Genomic DNA, 18,780 nt, shown 5'->3' with positions numbered 1-18,780 from the left:
TATATTTCAAGAAAATGTTCACAAAGCTATAGCCTTGTGAATTTATCATATTTTTCAAGAAAATGCTCACATGTGAATTTATCATATATTTTTTCAAGAAAATGCTCACAAGGCTATTTATCATATTTTTCAAGAAAATTAATGTGAATTTATCATTTTTTCAAAAAAAATGCTCACATGTGAATTTATCATATTTTTCAAGAAAATTTTCACAAGGCCTTGTTAATTTATCATATTTTTCAGGAAAATGTTCACGTGAATTTATCATATTTTTCAAGAAAATGTTCACAAGGCTAAACCCTTGTGAATTTATCATATTTTTCAAGAAAATGCTCACGTGAATTTTTCATATTTTTCAAGAAAATGATAGCCTTGTGAATTTATCATATTTTTCAGGAAAATGTTCACAAGGCTATAGCCTTGTGAATTTATCATATTTTTCAAGAAAATGTTCAAAAGGCTGTGAATTTATCATATTATTCAAGAAAATGTTCACAAGGCTATAGCCTTGTGAATTTATCATATTTTTCAAGAAAATGTTCACAAGGTTACAGGTTATTGTGAATTTATCATATTTTTCAAGAAAATGCTCACAAGGCTATAGCCTTGTGTATTTATCATTTTTTTCAAGAAAATGCTCACAAGGCTATAGCCTTGTGAATTTATCATATTTTTCAAGAAAACGAATGTGAATTTATCATGTTTTTCAAGAAAATGTTCAAAAGGCTGTGAATTTATCATATTATTCAAGAAAATGTTCACAAGGCTATAGCCTTGTGTACTTATAATATATTTTTCAGGAAAGAGTTCACAAGGCTATAGCCTTGTGAATTTATCATATTTTTCAAGAAAATGTTCACAAGGTTACAGGTTATTGTGAATTTATCATATTTTTCAAGAAAATGCTCACAAGGCTATATAGCCTTGTGTATTTATCATATTTTTCAAGAAAATGCTCACAAGGCTATAGCCTTGTGTATTTATCATTTTTTTCAAGAAAATGCTCACAAGGCTATAGCCTTGTGAATTTATCATATTTTTCAAGAAAACGAATGTGAATTTATCATGTTTTTCAAGAAAATGTTCAAAAGGCTGTGAATTTATCATATTTTTCAAGAAAATGTTCACAAGGCTATAGCCTTGTGAATTTATCATATTTTTCAAGAAAATTAATGTGAATTTATCATATTTTTCAAGAAAATGTTCAAAAGGCTGTGAATTTATCATATTTTTCAAGAAAATGTTCAAAAGGCTGTGAATTTATCATATTTTTCAAGAAAATGTTCACAAGGCTATAGCCTTGTGAATTTATCATATTTTTCAGGAAAATGTTCACAAGGCTATAGCCTTTTCAAGAAAATGCTCACAAGGCTATAGCCTTGTGAATTTATCATATATTTCAAGAAAATGTTCACAAAGCTATAGCCTTGTGATATTATCATATTTTTCAAGAAAATGCTCACATGTGAATTTATCATATATTTTTTCAAGAAAATGCTCACAAGGCTATTTATCATATTTTTCAAGAAAATTAATGTGAATTTATCATATTTTTTCAAAAAAATGCTCACATGTGAATTTATCATATTTTTCAAGAAAATGTTCACAAGGCTAAACCCTTGTGAATTTATCATATTTTTCAAGAAAATGCTCACGTGAATTTTTCATATTTTTCAAGAAAATGATAGCCTTGTGAATTTATCATATTTTTCAGGAAAATGTTCACAAGGCTATAGCCTTGTGAATTTATCATATTTTTCAAGAAAATGTTCAAAAGGCTGTGAATTTATCATATTATTCAAGAAAATGTTCACAAGGCTATATAGCCTTGTGAATTTATCATATTTTTCAAGAAAATGTTCACAAGGTTACAGGTTATTGTGAATTTATCATATTTTTCAAGAAAATGCTCACAAGGCTATAGCCTTGTGTATTTATCATATTTTTCAAGTAAATGCTCACAAGGCTATAGCCTTGTGAATTTATCATATTTTTCAAGAAAATGAATGTGAATTTATCATGTTTTTCAAGAAAATGTTCAAAAGGCTGTGAATTTATCATATTTTTCAAGAAAATGTTCACAAGGCTATTGCCTTGTGAATTTATCATATTTTTCAAGAAAATGCTCACAAGGCTATAGCCTTGTGAATTTATCATATTTTTCAAGAAAATTAATGTGAATTTATCATATTTTTCAAGAAAATGTTCAAAAGGCTGTGAATTTATCATGATTTTCAAGAAAATGTTCACAAGGCTATAGCCTTGTGAATTTATCATATTTTTCAGGAAAATGTTCACAAGGCTATAGCCTTTTCAAGAAAATGCTCACAAGGCTATATATAGCCTTGTGAATTTATCATATATTTCAAGAAAATGTTCACAAAGCTATAGCCTTGTGAATTTATCATATATTTCAAGAAAATGTTCACAAAGCTATATAGCCTTGTGAATTTATCATATTTTTCAAGAAAATGTTCACAAAGCTATATAGCCTTGTGAATTTATCATATTTTTCAAGAAAATGCTCACAAGGCTATAGCCTTGTGAATTTATCATATTTTTCAAGAAAACGAATGTGAATTTATCATGTTTTTCAAGAAAATGTTCAAAAGGCTGTGAATTTATCATATTATTCAAGAAAATGTTCACAAGGCTATAGCCTTGTGTACTTATAATATATTTTTCAGGAAAGAGTTCACAAGGCTATAGCCTTGTGAATTTATCATATTTTTCAAGAAAATGTTCACAAGGTTACAGGTTATTGTGAATTTATCATATTTTTCAAGAAAATGCTCACAAGGCTATATAGCCTTGTGTATTTATCATATTTTTCAAGAAAATGCTCACAAGGCTATAGCCTTGTGTATTTATCATTTTTTTCAAGAAAATGCTCACAAGGCTATAGCCTTGTGAATTTATCATATTTTTCAAGAAAACGAATGTGAATTTATCATGTTTTTCAAGAAAATGTTCAAAAGGCTGTGAATTTATCATATTTTTCAAGAAAATGTTCACAAGGCTATAGCCTTGTGAATTTATCATATTTTTCAAGAAAATGCTCACAAGGCTATAATATAAGCCTTGTGAATTTATCATATTTTTCAAGAAAATTAATGTGAATTTATCATATTTTTCAAGAAAATGTTCAAAAGGCTGTGAATTTATCATATTTTTCAAGAAAATGTTCACAAGGCTATAGCCTTGTGAATTTATCATATTTTTCAGGAAAATGTTCACAAGGCTATAGCCTTTTCAAGAAAATGCTCACAAGGCTATAGCCTTGTGAATTTATCATATATTTCAAGAAAATGTTCACAAAGCTATAGCCTTGTGATATTATCATATTTTTCAAGAAAATGCTCACATGTGAATTTATCATATATTTTTTCAAGAAAATGCTCACAAGGCTATTTATCATATTTTTCAAGAAAATTAATGTGAATTTATCATATTTTTTCAAAAAAATGCTCACATGTGAATTTATCATATTTTTCAAGAAAATGTTCACAAGGCTAAACCCTTGTGAATTTATCATATTTTTCAAGAAAATGCTCACGTGAATTTTTCATATTTTTCAAGAAAATGATAGCCTTGTGAATTTATCATATTTTTCAGGAAAATGTTCACAAGGCTATAGCCTTGTGAATTTATCATATTTTTCAAGAAAATGTTCAAAAGGCTGTGAATTTATCATATTATTCAAGAAAATGTTCACAAGGCTATATAGCCTTGTGAATTTATCATATTTTTCAAGAAAATGTTCACAAGGTTACAGGTTATTGTGAATTTATCATATTTTTCAAGAAAATGCTCACAAGGCTATATAGCCTTGTGTACTTATAATATATTTTTCAGGAAAGAGTTCACAAGGCTATAGCCTTGTGAATTTATCATATTTTTCAAGAAAATGTTCACAAGGTTACAGGTTATTGTGAATTTATCATATTTTTCAAGAAAATGCTCACAAGGCTATATAGCCTTGTGTATTTATCATATTTTTCAAGAAAATGCTCACAAGGCTATAGCCTTGTGTATTTATCATTTTTTTCAAGAAAATGCTCACAAGGCTATAGCCTTGTGAATTTATCATATTTTTCAAGAAAACGAATGTGAATTTATCATGTTTTTCAAGAAAATGTTCAAAAGGCTGTGAATTTATCATATTTTTCAAGAAAATGTTCACAAGGCTATAGCCTTGTGAATTTATCATATTTTTCAAGAAAATGCTCACAAGGCTATAGCCTTGTGAATTTATCATATTTTTCAAGAAAATTAATGTGAATTTATCATATTTTTCAAGAAAATGTTCAAAAGGCTGTGAATTTATCATGATTTTCAAGAAAATGTTCACAAGGCTATAGCCTTGTGAATTTATCATATTTTTCAGGAAAATGTTCACAAGGCTATAGCCTTTTCAAGAAAATGCTCACAAGGCTATATATAGCCTTGTGAATTTATCATATATTTCAAGAAAATGTTCACAAAGCTATAGCCTTGTGAATTTATCATATATTTCAAGAAAATGTTCACAAAGCTATATAGCCTTGTGAATTTATCATATTTTTCAAGAAAATGCTCACATGTGAATTTATCATATATTTTTTCAAGAAAATGCTCACAAGGCTATTTATCATATTTTTCAAGAAAATTAATGTGAATTTATCATATTTTTTCAAAAAAATGCTCACATGTGAATTTATCATATTTTTCAAGAAAATGTTCACAAGGCTAAACCCTTGTGAATTTATCATATTTTTCAAGAAAATGCTCACGTGAATTTTTCATATTTTTCAAGAAAATGATAGCCTTGTGAATTTATCATATTTTTCAAGAAAATGTTCAAAAGGCTGTGAATTTATCATATTATTCAAGAAAATGTTCACAAGGCTATAGCCTTGTGAACTTATCATATTTTTCAGGAAAGAGTTCACAAGGCTATAGTGAATTTATCATATTTTTCAAGAAAATGCTCACGTGAATTTTTCATATTTTTCAAGAAAATGATAGCCTTGTGAATTTATCATATTTTTCAAGAAAATGTTCAAAAGGCTGTGAATTTATCATATTATTCAAGAAAATGTTCACAAGGCTTATAGCCTTGTGAACTTATCATATTTTTCAGGAAAGAGTTCACAAGGTTACAGGTTATTGTGAATTTATCATATTTTTCAAGAAAATGTTCACAAGTTATAGCCTTGTGTATTTATCATATATTTCAAGAAAATGTTCACAAAGCTATAGCCTTGTGAATTTATCATATTTTTCAAGAAAATGCTCACATGTGAATTTATCATATATTTTTTCAAGAAAATGCTCACAAGGCTGTTTATCATATTTTTCAAGAAAATTAATGTGAATTTATCATATTTTTTCAAAAAAATGCTCACATGTGAATTTATATTTTTCAAGAAAATTTTCACAAGGCCTTGTGAATTTATCATATTTTCAAGAAAATGCTCACAAGGCTATAGCCTTGTTAATTTATCATATTTTTCAGGAAAATGTTCACGTGAATTTATCATATTTTTCAAGAAAATGCTCACGTGAATTTTTCATATTTTTCAAGAAAATGATAGCCTTGTGAATTTATCATATTTTTCAGGAAAATGTTCACAAGGCTATAGCCTTGTGAATTTATCATATTTTTCAAGAAAATGTTCAAAAGGCTGTGAATTTATCATATTATTCAAGAAAATGTTCAAAAGGCTGTGAATTTATCATATTTTTCAAGAAAATGTTCACAAGGCTATAGCCTTGTGAATTTATCATATTTTTCAAGAAAATGCTCACAAGGCTATAAGCCTTGTGAATTTATCATATTTTTCAAGAAAATTAATGTGAATTTATCATATTTTTCAAGAAAATGTTCAAAAGGCTGTGAATTTATCATATTTTTCAAGAAAATGTTCACAAGGCTATAGCCTTGTGAATTTATCATATTTTTCAGGAAAATGTTCACAAGGCTATAGCCTTTTCAAGAAAATGCTCACAAGGCTATAGCCTTGTGAATTTATCATATATTTCAAGAAAATGTTCACAAAGCTATAGCCTTGTGATATTATCATATTTTTCAAGAAAATGCTCACATGTGAATTTATCATATATTTTTTCAAGAAAATGCTCACAAGGCTATTTATCATATTTTTCAAGAAAATTAATGTGAATTTATCATATTTTTTCAAAAAAATGCTCACATGTGAATTTATCATATTTTTCAAGAAAATGTTCACAAGGCTAAACCCTTGTGAATTTATCATATTTTTCAAGAAAATGCTCACGTGAATTTTTCATATTTTTCAAGAAAATGATAGCCTTGTGAATTTATCATATTTTTCAGGAAAATGTTCACAAGGCTATAGCCTTGTGAATTTATCATATTTTTCAAGAAAATGTTCAAAAGGCTGTGAATTTATCATATTATTCAAGAAAATGTTCACAAGGCTATATAGCCTTGTGAATTTATCATATTTTTCAAGAAAATGTTCACAAGGTTACAGGTTATTGTGAATTTATCATATTTTTCAAGAAAATGCTCACAAGGCTATATAGCCTTGTGTACTTATAATATATTTTTCAGGAAAGAGTTCACAAGGCTATAGCCTTGTGAATTTATCATATTTTTCAAGAAAATGTTCACAAGGTTACAGGTTATTGTGAATTTATCATATTTTTCAAGAAAATGCTCACAAGGCTATATAGCCTTGTGTATTTATCATATTTTTCAAGAAAATGCTCACAAGGCTATAGCCTTGTGTATTTATCATTTTTTTCAAGAAAATGCTCACAAGGCTATAGCCTTGTGAATTTATCATATTTTTCAAGAAAACGAATGTGAATTTATCATGTTTTTCAAGAAAATGTTCAAAAGGCTGTGAATTTATCATATTTTTCAAGAAAATGTTCACAAGGCTATAGCCTTGTGAATTTATCATATTTTTCAAGAAAATGCTCACAAGGCTATAAGCCTTGTGAATTTATCATATTTTTCAAGAAAATTAATGTGAATTTATCATATTTTTCAAGAAAATGTCCAAAAGGCTGTGAATTTATCATATTTTTCAAGAAAATGTTCACAAGGCTATAGCCTTGTGAATTTATCATATTTTTCAGGAAAATGTTCACAAGGCTATAGCCTTTTCAAGAAAATGCTCACAAGGCTATAGCCTTGTGAATTTATCATATATTTCAAGAAAATGTTCACAAAGCTATAGCCTTGTGATATTATCATATTTTTCAAGAAAATGCTCACATGTGAATTTATCATATATTTTTTCAAGAAAATGCTCACAAGGCTATTTATCATATTTTTCAAGAAAATTAATGTGAATTTATCATATTTTTTCAAAAAAATGCTCACATGTGAATTTATCATATTTTTCAAGAAAATGTTCACAAGGCTAAACCCTTGTGAATTTATCATATTTTTCAAGAAAATGCTCACGTGAATTTTTCATATTTTTCAAGAAAATGATAGCCTTGTGAATTTATCATATTTTTCAGGAAAATGTTCACAAGGCTATAGCCTTGTGAATTTATCATATTTTTCAAGAAAATGTTCAAAAGGCTGTGAATTTATCATATTATTCAAGAAAATGTTCACAAGGCTATATAGCCTTGTGAATTTATCATATTTTTCAAGAAAATGTTCACAAGGTTACAGGTTATTGTGAATTTATCATATTTTTCAAGAAAATGCTCACAAGGCTATAGCCTTGTGTATTTATCATATTTTTCAAGAAAATGCTCACAAGGCTATAGCCTTGTGAATTTATCATATTTTTCAAGAAAATGAATGTGAATTTATCATGTTTTTCAAGAAAATGTTCAAAAGGCTGTGAATTTATCATATTTTTCAAGAAAATGTTCACAAGGCTATTGCCTTGTGAATTTATCATATTTTTCAAGAAAATGCTCACAAGGCTATAGCCTTGTGAATTTATCATATTTTTCAAGAAAATTAATGTGAATTTATCATATTTTTCAAGAAAATGTTCAAAAGGCTGTGAATTTATCATGATTTTCAAGAAAATGTTCACAAGGCTATAGCCTTGTGAATTTATCATATTTTTCAGGAAAATGTTCACAAGGCTATAGCCTTTTCAAGAAAATGCTCACAAGGCTATATATAGCCTTGTGAATTTATCATATATTTCAAGAAAATGTTCACAAAGCTATAGCCTTGTGAATTTATCATATATTTCAAGAAAATGTTCACAAAGCTATATAGCCTTGTGAATTTATCATATTTTTCAAGAAAATGCTCACATGTGAATTTATCATATATTTTTTCAAGAAAATGCTCACAAGGCTATTTATCATATTTTTCAAGAAAATTAATGTGAATTTATCATATTTTTTCAAAAAAATGCTCACATGTGAATTTATCATATTTTTCAAGAAAATGTTCACAAGGCTAAACCCTTGTGAATTTATCATATTTTTCAAGAAAATGCTCACGTGAATTTTTCATATTTTTCAAGAAAATGATAGCCTTGTGAATTTATCATATTTTTCAAGAAAATGTTCAAAAGGCTGTGAATTTATCATATTATTCAAGAAAATGTTCACAAGGCTATAGCCTTGTGAACTTATCATATTTTTCAGGAAAGAGTTCACAAGGCTATAGTGAATTTATCATATTTTTCAAGAAAATGCTCACGTGAATTTTTCATATTTTTCAAGAAAATGATAGCCTTGTGAATTTATCATATTTTTCAAGAAAATGTTCAAAAGGCTGTGAATTTATCATATTATTCAAGAAAATGTTCACAAGGCTTATAGCCTTGTGAACTTATCATATTTTTCAGGAAAGAGTTCACAAGGTTACAGGTTATTGTGAATTTATCATATTTTTCAAGAAAATGTTCACAAGTTATAGCCTTGTGTATTTATCATATATTTCAAGAAAATGTTCACAAAGCTATAGCCTTGTGAATTTATCATATTTTTCAAGAAAATGCTCACATGTGAATTTATCATATATTTTTTCAAGAAAATGCTCACAAGGCTGTTTATCATATTTTTCAAGAAAATTAATGTGAATTTATCATATTTTTTCAAAAAAATGCTCACATGTGAATTTATATTTTTCAAGAAAATTTTCACAAGGCCTTGTGAATTTATCATATTTTCAAGAAAATGCTCACAAGGCTATAGCCTTGTTAATTTATCATATTTTTCAGGAAAATGTTCACGTGAATTTATCATATTTTTCAAGAAAATGCTCACGTGAATTTTTCATATTTTTCAAGAAAATGATAGCCTTGTGAATTTATCATATTTTTCAGGAAAATGTTCACAAGGCTATAGCCTTGTGAATTTATCATATTTTTCAAGAAAATGTTCAAAAGGCTGTGAATTTATCATATTATTCAAGAAAATGTTCACAAGGCTATAGCCTTGTGAACTTATCATATTTTTCAAGAAAATGTTCACAAGGCTATATAGCCTTGTGAATTTATCATATTTTTCAGGAAAATGTTCACAAGGCTATAGCCTTTTCAAGAAAATGCTCACAAGGCTATAGCCTTGTGAATTTATCATATATTTCAAGACAATGTTCACAAAGCTACAGCCTTGTGAATTTATCATATTTTTCAAGAAAATGCTCACATGTGAATTTATCATATATTTTTTCAAGAAAATGCTCACAAGGCTGTTTATCATATTTTTCAAGAAAATTAATGTGAATTTATCATATTTTTTCAAAAAAATGCTCACATGTGAATTTATATTTTTCAAGAAAATTTTCACAAGGCCTTGTGAATTTATCATATTTTCAAGAAAATGCTCACAAGGCTATAGCTTTGTTAATTTATCATATTTTTCAGGAAAATGTTCACGTGAATTTATCATATTTTTCAAGAAAATGCTCACGTGAATTTTTCATATTTTTCAAGAAAATGATAGCCTTGTGAATTTATCATATTTTTCAGGAAAATGTTCACAAGGCTATAGCCTTGTGAATTTATCATATTTTTCAAGAAAATGTTCAAAAGGCTGTGAATTTATCATATTATTCAAGAAAATGTTCACAAGGCTATATAGCCTTGTGAATTTATCATATTTTTCAGGAAAATGTTCACAAGGCTATAGCCTTTTCAAGAAAATGCTCACAAGGCTATAGCCTTGTGAATTTATCATATATTTCAAGACAATGTTCACAAAGCTACAGCCTTGTGAATTTATCATATTTTTCAAGAAAATGCTCACATGTGAATTTATCATATATTTTTTCAAGAAAATGCTCACAAGGCTATTTATCATATTTTTCAAGAAAATTAATGTGAATTTATCATATTTTTTCAAAAAAATGCTCACATGTGAATTTATATTTTTCAAGAAAATTTTCACAAGGCCTTGTGAATTTATCATATTTTCAAGAAAATGCTCACAAGGCAATAGCCTTGTTAATTTATCATATTTTTCAGGAAAATGTTCACGTGAATTTATCATATTTTTCAAGAAAATGTTCACAAGGCTAAACCCTTGTGAATTTATCATATTTTTTAAGAAAATGCTCACGTGAATTTTTCATATTTTTCAAGAAAATGATAGCCTTGTGAATTTATCATATTTTTCAGGAAAATGTTCAAAAGGCTGTGAATTTATCATATTATTCAAGAAAATGTTCACAAGGCTATAGCCTTGTGAATTTATCATATTTTTCAAGAAAATGTTCACAAGGTTACAGGTTATTGTGTATTTATCATATTTTTCAAGAAAATGCTCACAAGGCTATATATATAGCCTTGTGAATTTATCATATTTTTCAAGAAAATGAATGTGAATTTATCATATTTTTCAAGAAAATTAATGTGAATTTATCATATTTTTCATGAAAATGTTCAAAAGGCTGTGAATTTATCATATTTTTCAAGAAAATGTTCACAAGGCCATGTGAACAAGGAAATGTGCCTTGTGAACTTATCATATTTTTCAGGAGAGAGTTCACAAGGCTATAGCCTTGTGAATTTATCATATTTTTCAAGAAAATGCTCACAAGGCTATAGCCTTGTGAATTTATCATGTTTTTCAAGAAAATTAATGTGAATTTATCATTTTTTTCAAGAAAATGTTCACAAGGTTATAGGTTATTGTGAATTTATCATATTTTTCAAGAAAATGCTCACAAGGTTATAGGTTATTGTGAATTTATCATATTTTTCAGGAAATGTTCACAAGGCCTTGTTAACTTATCATATTTTTCAGGAAAGAGTTCACAAGGCTGTGAATTTATCATATTTTTCAAGAATATGCTCACAAGGCTAAAGCTTTGTGAATTTATCATATTTTTCAAGAAAATGTTCAAAAGGCTGTGAATTTATCATATTTTTCAAGAAAATGTTCACAAGGCTATAGCCTTGTGAATTTATCATATTTTTCAAGAAAATGTTCACAAGGCTATAGCCTCGTGAATTTATCATATTTTTCAAGAAAATTAATGTGAATTTATCGTATTTTTCAAGAAAATGTTCACAAGGTTATAGGTTATTGTGAATTTATCATATTTTTCAAGAAAATGTTCACAAGGCTATAGCCTTGTGAACTTATCATATTTTTCAGGAAAATGTTCACAAGGCTATAGCCTTTTCAAGGAATTGTGAATTTATCATATATTTCAAGAAAATGTTCACAAAGCTATAGCCTAGTGAATTTATCATATATTTCAAGAAAATGTTCATAAAGCTATAGCCTTGTGAATTTATCATATTTTTCAAGAAAATGCTCACAAGGCTGTGAATTTATCATATTTTTCAAGAAAATAAATGTGAATTTATCATATTTTTCAAGAAAATTTTCACAAGGTTATAGGTTATTGTGAATTTATCATATTTTTCAGGAAAATGTTCAAAAGGCTGTGAATTTATCATATTTTTCAAGAAAATGTACACAAGGCCTTGTGAATTTATCATATTTTTAAAGAAAATGTTCACAAGGCTATATAGCCTTGTTAATTTATCATATTTTTAAAGAAAATGTTCACAAGGCTATATATATAGCCTTGTTAATTTATCATATTTTTAAAGAAAATGTTCACAAGGCTATAGCCTTGTGAATTTTCAAAATTTTAATAAAATCACATTGGGTACGCCTTGCATTTTTGTTGATTAAGGGGCCAACAAATAAAAATAATAAAAACAAAAGGGGTACTCTCACATTATTCTGATAAAGGCAAAAATCTGATGAAATCACAAGGGTTGAAACATCAAAAGGAATGAACAGTAATGCTTACTAATTGTACTTTAGGCTCAAATTACATAAAACATCATGAGGAATGTATCAATAAAGAAAAATACAGAAACCGTGTTAAGTGGATAATACAGGTTGTTATGACCCATCATTAAATTACAGGGACACCAAAAGTGAAAATTCTCGAACAATAAAACAAACATTTTAATGCATCCATACAAAATGGCACACTAGTACATGAACATTCTTGTTCACACTATCAGTTCAACATCTGGCTGACTGCATAGATATAACCATTTCTCCTTAGAATAAAACCATTTTCAAAGAGCATTACGATACAAGGAAAGGGAACACATCTCAAAACCTATTCAGCTGGTTTTTCAATGTGGTAATTACAATACAAAAATGTAAATTTCTCATTATATGACCAGAAGTCTTTGCGTGCCAACAAACTCCCCGGAAAGCACATTTCTTTTAATACAAGGTTGCAAGTGGTTTTATCACATTAGTTAGTAGAGGCTACGTGCATAAACATGCACTATTGTACCAGGCAATGTCAGCCTACATTATGGGAAAACTTCATTAAAGAACTTCTGAGCTTGGCCACAAAAACTTTGAAAGTATCCTTTTCCAGTGCAATGAGTTACCGGCAGCCGATTTCACGAAACGCTAGGATCAATCCTATCTCGAGTTAGGACGAGTGAGTAACTCGTCCTAACTTAGGATGAGTTCAATGCGTCCTATGTATTTTGATACGGAACTGAACCCGTCCTAAGTCCTAAGATTAATCCTAAGTTAGGAAGAGTTTGGTGAAATCGACAGCTGGGTCATTAAACTGAATAGATGAGCAGTTAATCGACTGGGAGCAGTCAGCAGCCCTACCGGTTTGTGCATGATCCTAGTAAGTCCACTGGGAAAGGAAATACATGGAGATAACAGGTGTAAGTTGCTAGACAAAAATGATGTGTTATTTGCCTCTTTCTGTGCAGCAATCCCATTAAGTGAAGTTGATAAATGGTTCTTATACAAACATTGGCCCTGGCTTCTCTCAAACTCTCCCATTGCACGTACATTTTAAATATTACTACTAAAATGGACCTCTGTAAATAAAAACATCCAAATGAAAGAAAAGTACTGAAAGAAAATGACAAAGACAGTATTTGCTTTAAAATTTATGAACTTGACACTTGAATGAGAGACATTTGAGCGCTACACGTAGATGGCAGAAGACGCACCCGGTAATTTATAATGTTTTTGTAGTCCTGGGCGTGCCCACAGTTCCAAGGGCATGCTGAGTCTGCTACCATCTAGTGTCACCCAAAGTCTCTCATTCCAGCAAAATCATGAAAGACGAAATGGTCCAAATTAATTTATAAACCACAAAACTACCTACATGTACAAGACCCCTACATGGGCCAACTAAACAGTAAACAAACAAATAAACAAAAACAAAACACTTGTTGTCAAAATAGTACATCTGTTCAAAGGATTTAGTTTAAAACTTAGATAATCTTGGCATTTGGTTTTTGGTTTTTGCGCAAAGAAAGTTTTTTGCACAAATTTGGCAGGCTCAAACAATATGCCATTAGCGAGTTAGACTAAAAAGGTTAAACCTCTATGTTCCTACACCCCTAGCGCAATTTTACTTGCATTGTACTAGACATCATCAAAATCTAACTCACAAATGGCTTGATACAAATTAAAGACCGATATAAAACTTCAAAATTTAAAACTATAGCCTATGGCACAAACACTTTACACCATTTGGGGGCATTCTAAAGTTCAAGGAAGAAAAAAAGCAAGGAGTTGATTATGCAAAAGTTGCATGCTTGCATGCCTGCATAGAGTTGCTGTAAAGGAAAACAATGTTGCTTAGTACTTAACAGCTTCATTTAGTTAGCAAAAACTAACCAGTCATGAACAAATTGAACATTCCATCCAGTAAAGGGCCCAATTTCATCAAGCTGCTGAGCAGGAAATTTTGCTTAGCAAATTTTTTAGCTAAGAAAGAATTGACTGAGGAATAGTTTTCCCAATAGAGTTTTTCAACAAACACCGTTTTAAACAGAAAAAACAGTATAATTTTACATTAATATTGTGTTTATAAAAAAAGTATCAATTTTTTTATATTTATACAATTTTGGTAACATATTAAATTTTACTTAAATTTCATTTACTCTCATTAATTTTCTTCATTTAATTTTAACATTGAAAGGCACAGGAACAAAGTTGTCAAACAAAACATAATTTGTCAATCAAAGAAAAATAATAATCCATCAAAAAAGAAAACGCAAAAAACCCATCCTTTTTATTTAAAATTGAAAGACAAGTTCAGTGCTATTTACAAGAACCCTCTTCAGACAACCATCTTTACTTGTTCAAGAATTTAACCAAGTGTCATTGCAAAACCTTGGCTAGGGCATAGAGTTATACATAAGAACTAGAGGGCGCACTGGCAAATATACGCGCCCGCCGCCCCGGTATGCGCGCAGGCGGCCATTTTCTAAGTTGACAAAACTGGCATCTCACAGCGTGTGTTTGTGCGGCCATTTTGTAAGTTGAACAAACAGCATCGCGTGAGCGTTCAATAAAAAAAAACTCAAACGTGCATTTCATATTCGACGCGCGTACAGAATGGTGCGCTTGTCATCTTGCCGTCCCGTCGCAATTGTGCAAGAAGCATCACCAGTTCTTATATATAACTCTATGGGCTAGGGCCACTCTTGGCCTCCGTCTTTAACTTTGCAGCAGTGTTTATTTTTTGTCGAGCGTGCTTCAACATAAAAGTTAGGGTGACTACTCTATCCTCCAAAACCGTATGTTCTGACACCCTCTCCTTGATCTGCATGCTAGGATTAGGGTGAGGGTTAATGTTGGGGTGAGGATTAGGATTAGGTTGAGGATAAGGATAAGGGTGTGGGTAAGTATTAGGGTGAAGATTAGGGTGAGAGTAAGGATTGAGGTGGGGGTAAAGATTAGGGTGAGGGTTAGGATTTGGGTGAGGGTAAGGATAAGGGCGAGGGTAAGTAATTGGAGGAGGAACATGAATAGTGTGGAATGTCAGTGTGAACCAAATTTAGGGTTCTTCCAAAGAGTCAATATTGTAAAAATTGAAATCTCTTTTCTTTCTTTTTTTCTCTTTTTATTTGTGGGTGGGGCAAACTGAAAATAGAAATTCTATTTTCACTTCTTCAAAATTTTGGTGGGTCATAAAATTGTGCACCTTGAAAAAAAGTCTTTTAAGAAATGGATGAAAGGAATTGACGAAAAGAACTAATAGAAATGAGCAAAAATATATGACTTTCAGAAACAAGTTGCTGAAACAATAGTCAAGCGATTTATATATACAGGTACATGTATGATTACTGTATTTTGGCCCTCCAATTATTAATGAAATGATATGAAATGAAAGACAGTTGAAAGCAACCTTGTTCCTGTGGGCTTGCCAGAGCAGTCCTTCTAGTCATTAACCCCCCATATGGGATACAAATGGCTAGATCATACACCCATGGGAACGAGGTTGATTCAGAGATCTAGAAAGTTTAATGATAAAAACCCATAAGATTTTAAAAGACCAGAAAAAATGAACAAAAGAAAACTTGCCTACAGCACCTGGCTGATCCTACTGTTGCTCTCTCATTGTGGTAACATGATGACCTCGGCCTTATTTCATGGCTCTGCTTACCAGAAAATTTGGTGATCTTGGTAGCAGGGAATTCCCACTTACATCAAGTGTTTTTCATGGACTAGCAGGGAATTTTGGCTTGTGCGAGTGCGCTCTCCACATTACTAGGCACTCTAGCGCAGAAAATCACTGAGAATGGTGATCGTAAGCGCAGATTTCAGCGATATTCAGAACTATTAAATTGGGACGTTACATGTACTGATTGGCGGTATTCCTATCACTATGAATACCAAAGTTCACCACTCCAGTTTCAAATGAAAGCACAAAATCCAGAGAGAATTGTAAAATAAACAACTACAATCGTCTTCAAATTGTTTTATCAGAACAAAATGTTCATAATTTGTAAAAAATAATTGTTGCATATAAGTAAAACGTGATCCATTAGTGGATTTAAATGTTTGAGTCTGTCTGTACATTCACAGTAAGCGTTTTGGCGATTCAGAACCAATAACTGTTTGGGTGGAATTGCCCCCTTGATTAATCATTGACCAACGACCGAAACAGTTAATGGTTCTTGCCACCAAAACGTACCCATGGTGCTGATCATTTCTCTCAGGTAAATGTGTCGCTTAATGCACATTCCAATTGCCTTACTACATGTATATGCTGAAATTACAATTTTTTGATATATTTTTTTGAGTTACAAGGTACACGTACTTCATGTACCTTGTTTTGAGTACTGTACTTGTCATGGTTCATTCAGCAGTTATGAAGTTTAGTACTTTCACTAAGCAAAATTTACAAGTGTCACTTTAAATTGAGGTGAATGCCTTGGTTAAACTTCACCCGTGCTATATCTTATAAAAATCAATGAAGTACTGGAGTTGAAATAAGTGAAATGTTAAACTCTTTGTCCCCATATGTTGAAGCAGTACTGTTTTTCGGGGGATTTTTTCTTTGCCTTTGTCCTTTGTCCAAACTTGGAGGCTTGTTTTATTGTAGTTAGTGTCGCTTTAACTTAAAGTGACTAACTGGCAAAGACAGAAGGTTTTGTCTGGCTCAAATCAGGTATATAATCTCAGGAAAGACTTGTTTCTATTCACGTTTAAACTCATGAAGCTGCATACAGATATATATTACCCGTTAACATTAATTAATTTTAGCTCCCCGAAAAACTTTACAAAAACCCCTCCTAATTTCTCTAACTAAAACGCCCCTATAAGTTACCACTATGATGTCATGGGCACACCCACAAGCTCCCACTGCTGTGCAGACGAGCCGTTGCATTTCACCAGAGTAGGGGTGTCCTTTCCATGTTTGGATTTTTCTAGACAAAGGCCACTTGTGTAGTGTGTAATGGTTTTACTCTGGAAGACATAGAAGGGGGAAAAAAGGGGAAATATTGAGAAATGTTTGAACTTTGCAATGAACTTTGAGGTCTTTAACTGAGAGATAACCAACAAGAAGGAACAATTACTTAAACATTTTCCGCTTAACAGAAATGAGCAAGACACCAGTCAAAAATTGTATGTGTGACATGGTATTTTGGCTGGTAAACCTTTTTCAGTATTAAAGCATAACTTTGTTGTTGGCCCAAGTTTCATAGAGCTGTTTATTGAGCTATTGGGCCCTGGGCCAAATTTCATAGAGCTGCTCAAGCACAAAATGTTTACACAACAAAATTATTACCCAAAGTGTCCTGGGGTGGATTTCACAAAGGTAGTCCTAACTTAGGACTAGTCCTAGGCAATGCTAAGAGATAGGACCAGTCCTAAGTTAGGACCAGTAACTCATCCTAACTTAGGACTGGTCCTATCTCTTAGCATTGCCTAGGACTAGTCCTAAGTTAGGACTACCTTTGTGAAATCCACCCCAGTGCCTTCAAATTACATAGGTGTACTGGGTAAGTCAAATCATATTCTTTCTTCCCAACACAAAATTAATATCTTTTAAAGGGTCTTTTAAAGGGTCTATCCACAGATTTACATATTTACATAACTTATTTTTTACACAGTTTGAAGATTATGATAGTAGAAAGCTTCCCTTGAAATTTCACTTACTGAGATGCTGTAGTTTTTGAGAAATGAGTAAAACAAATAATTTTCGTCTCAGTTTTAGCATGTAAAAACGTAAACCAGTTATGCTATGGTTTTGGTATAATATCATAACTGGTTAATGGGATTTTACATACTAAAATAATTTTACTCTTCCTGAGACGAAAATTATTTTGCGACTTGTTTTACTCATTTCTCAAAAACTACACAACCTCAGTTAGTAATATTTGAAGGGAAGCTTTCCACTATCATTATCTTCAAACCCTGTAAGTTTAATGTAAATCTGTGGATATTTTGAAAAAGTACCTGAATCCTTTAAAGAGTATTTACCAACCTACATGTATGACCAGTAAGCAGCTCTACGAAATTGGACACAGTAGGTACATACGCATGCCACAGTAAATACTAAAATTGTTGACTTACATTTTGGCTAAATCTCCACTCTTGGTTACCATGTTTGCCGTGACATTTCAACATCACAATATCCTGGAATTTGGTATTGCTGGAAGCATCTAGGCATAGATCATCATGTTTGATCTCATTCTGTTTCGTCAGACCAAAAACCTTCCAGAAGAAAACAAGAACGATCTGATTATTCAAAGGAGCCAAGACTAACTTAGACTTTGGCAGAAACCTGTAAATAATAATAATATCGAAGTATTACATAGTGTACACATCTACCAAACAAGCTACTCAAGGCGCTGAGTATTCACAAACTTTCAGAAAGATAGGTTATTGCAGTGACGAATTCTGAAACCCAATTATTTAGCACCTATGTAAGGGTTTACAAGGTGCTACGGCGCATTAAGCAGCCACAACCAGAAACATCGCGGCGAACCCCTTCTCTTTTCAATAAGTGCACTGGGTTCTTTTACATGAGTTACACAACACATGGGACCAACGGCTTTA

General features: G+C 30.7%; 1 protein-coding gene across 1 annotated transcript in view; it reads right to left on the bottom strand.

Moving 5' to 3' along the window:
* Window positions 1–12,366: 12,366 nt before the first annotated feature.
* The window catches only part of LOC139948617 (polypeptide N-acetylgalactosaminyltransferase 1-like), a 72,467-nt gene continuing 66,053 nt past the window's right edge, over window positions 12,367–18,780 (bottom strand). Inside the window, exons 11-12 of the mRNA XM_071946811.1 lie at window positions 18,295–18,435; window positions 12,367–17,184 (exon numbers count right to left, since the gene is read on the bottom strand). Coding sequence (XP_071802912.1) covers window positions 17,047–17,184; window positions 18,295–18,435 — 279 coding nt within the window. The 3' untranslated portion in view covers window positions 12,367–17,046. The remainder of the gene's footprint in view (window positions 17,185–18,294; window positions 18,436–18,780) is intronic.

This window comes from Asterias amurensis, chromosome 16 (genome assembly GCF_032118995.1).
Source record: "Asterias amurensis chromosome 16, ASM3211899v1".
In the NCBI taxonomy this organism is placed as follows: Eukaryota; Metazoa; Echinodermata; class Asteroidea; order Forcipulatida; family Asteriidae; genus Asterias; species Asterias amurensis.
The sequence above is the reverse complement of the archived record's forward strand: the minus strand, read 5'-3'. Positions and strand labels throughout refer to the sequence as shown.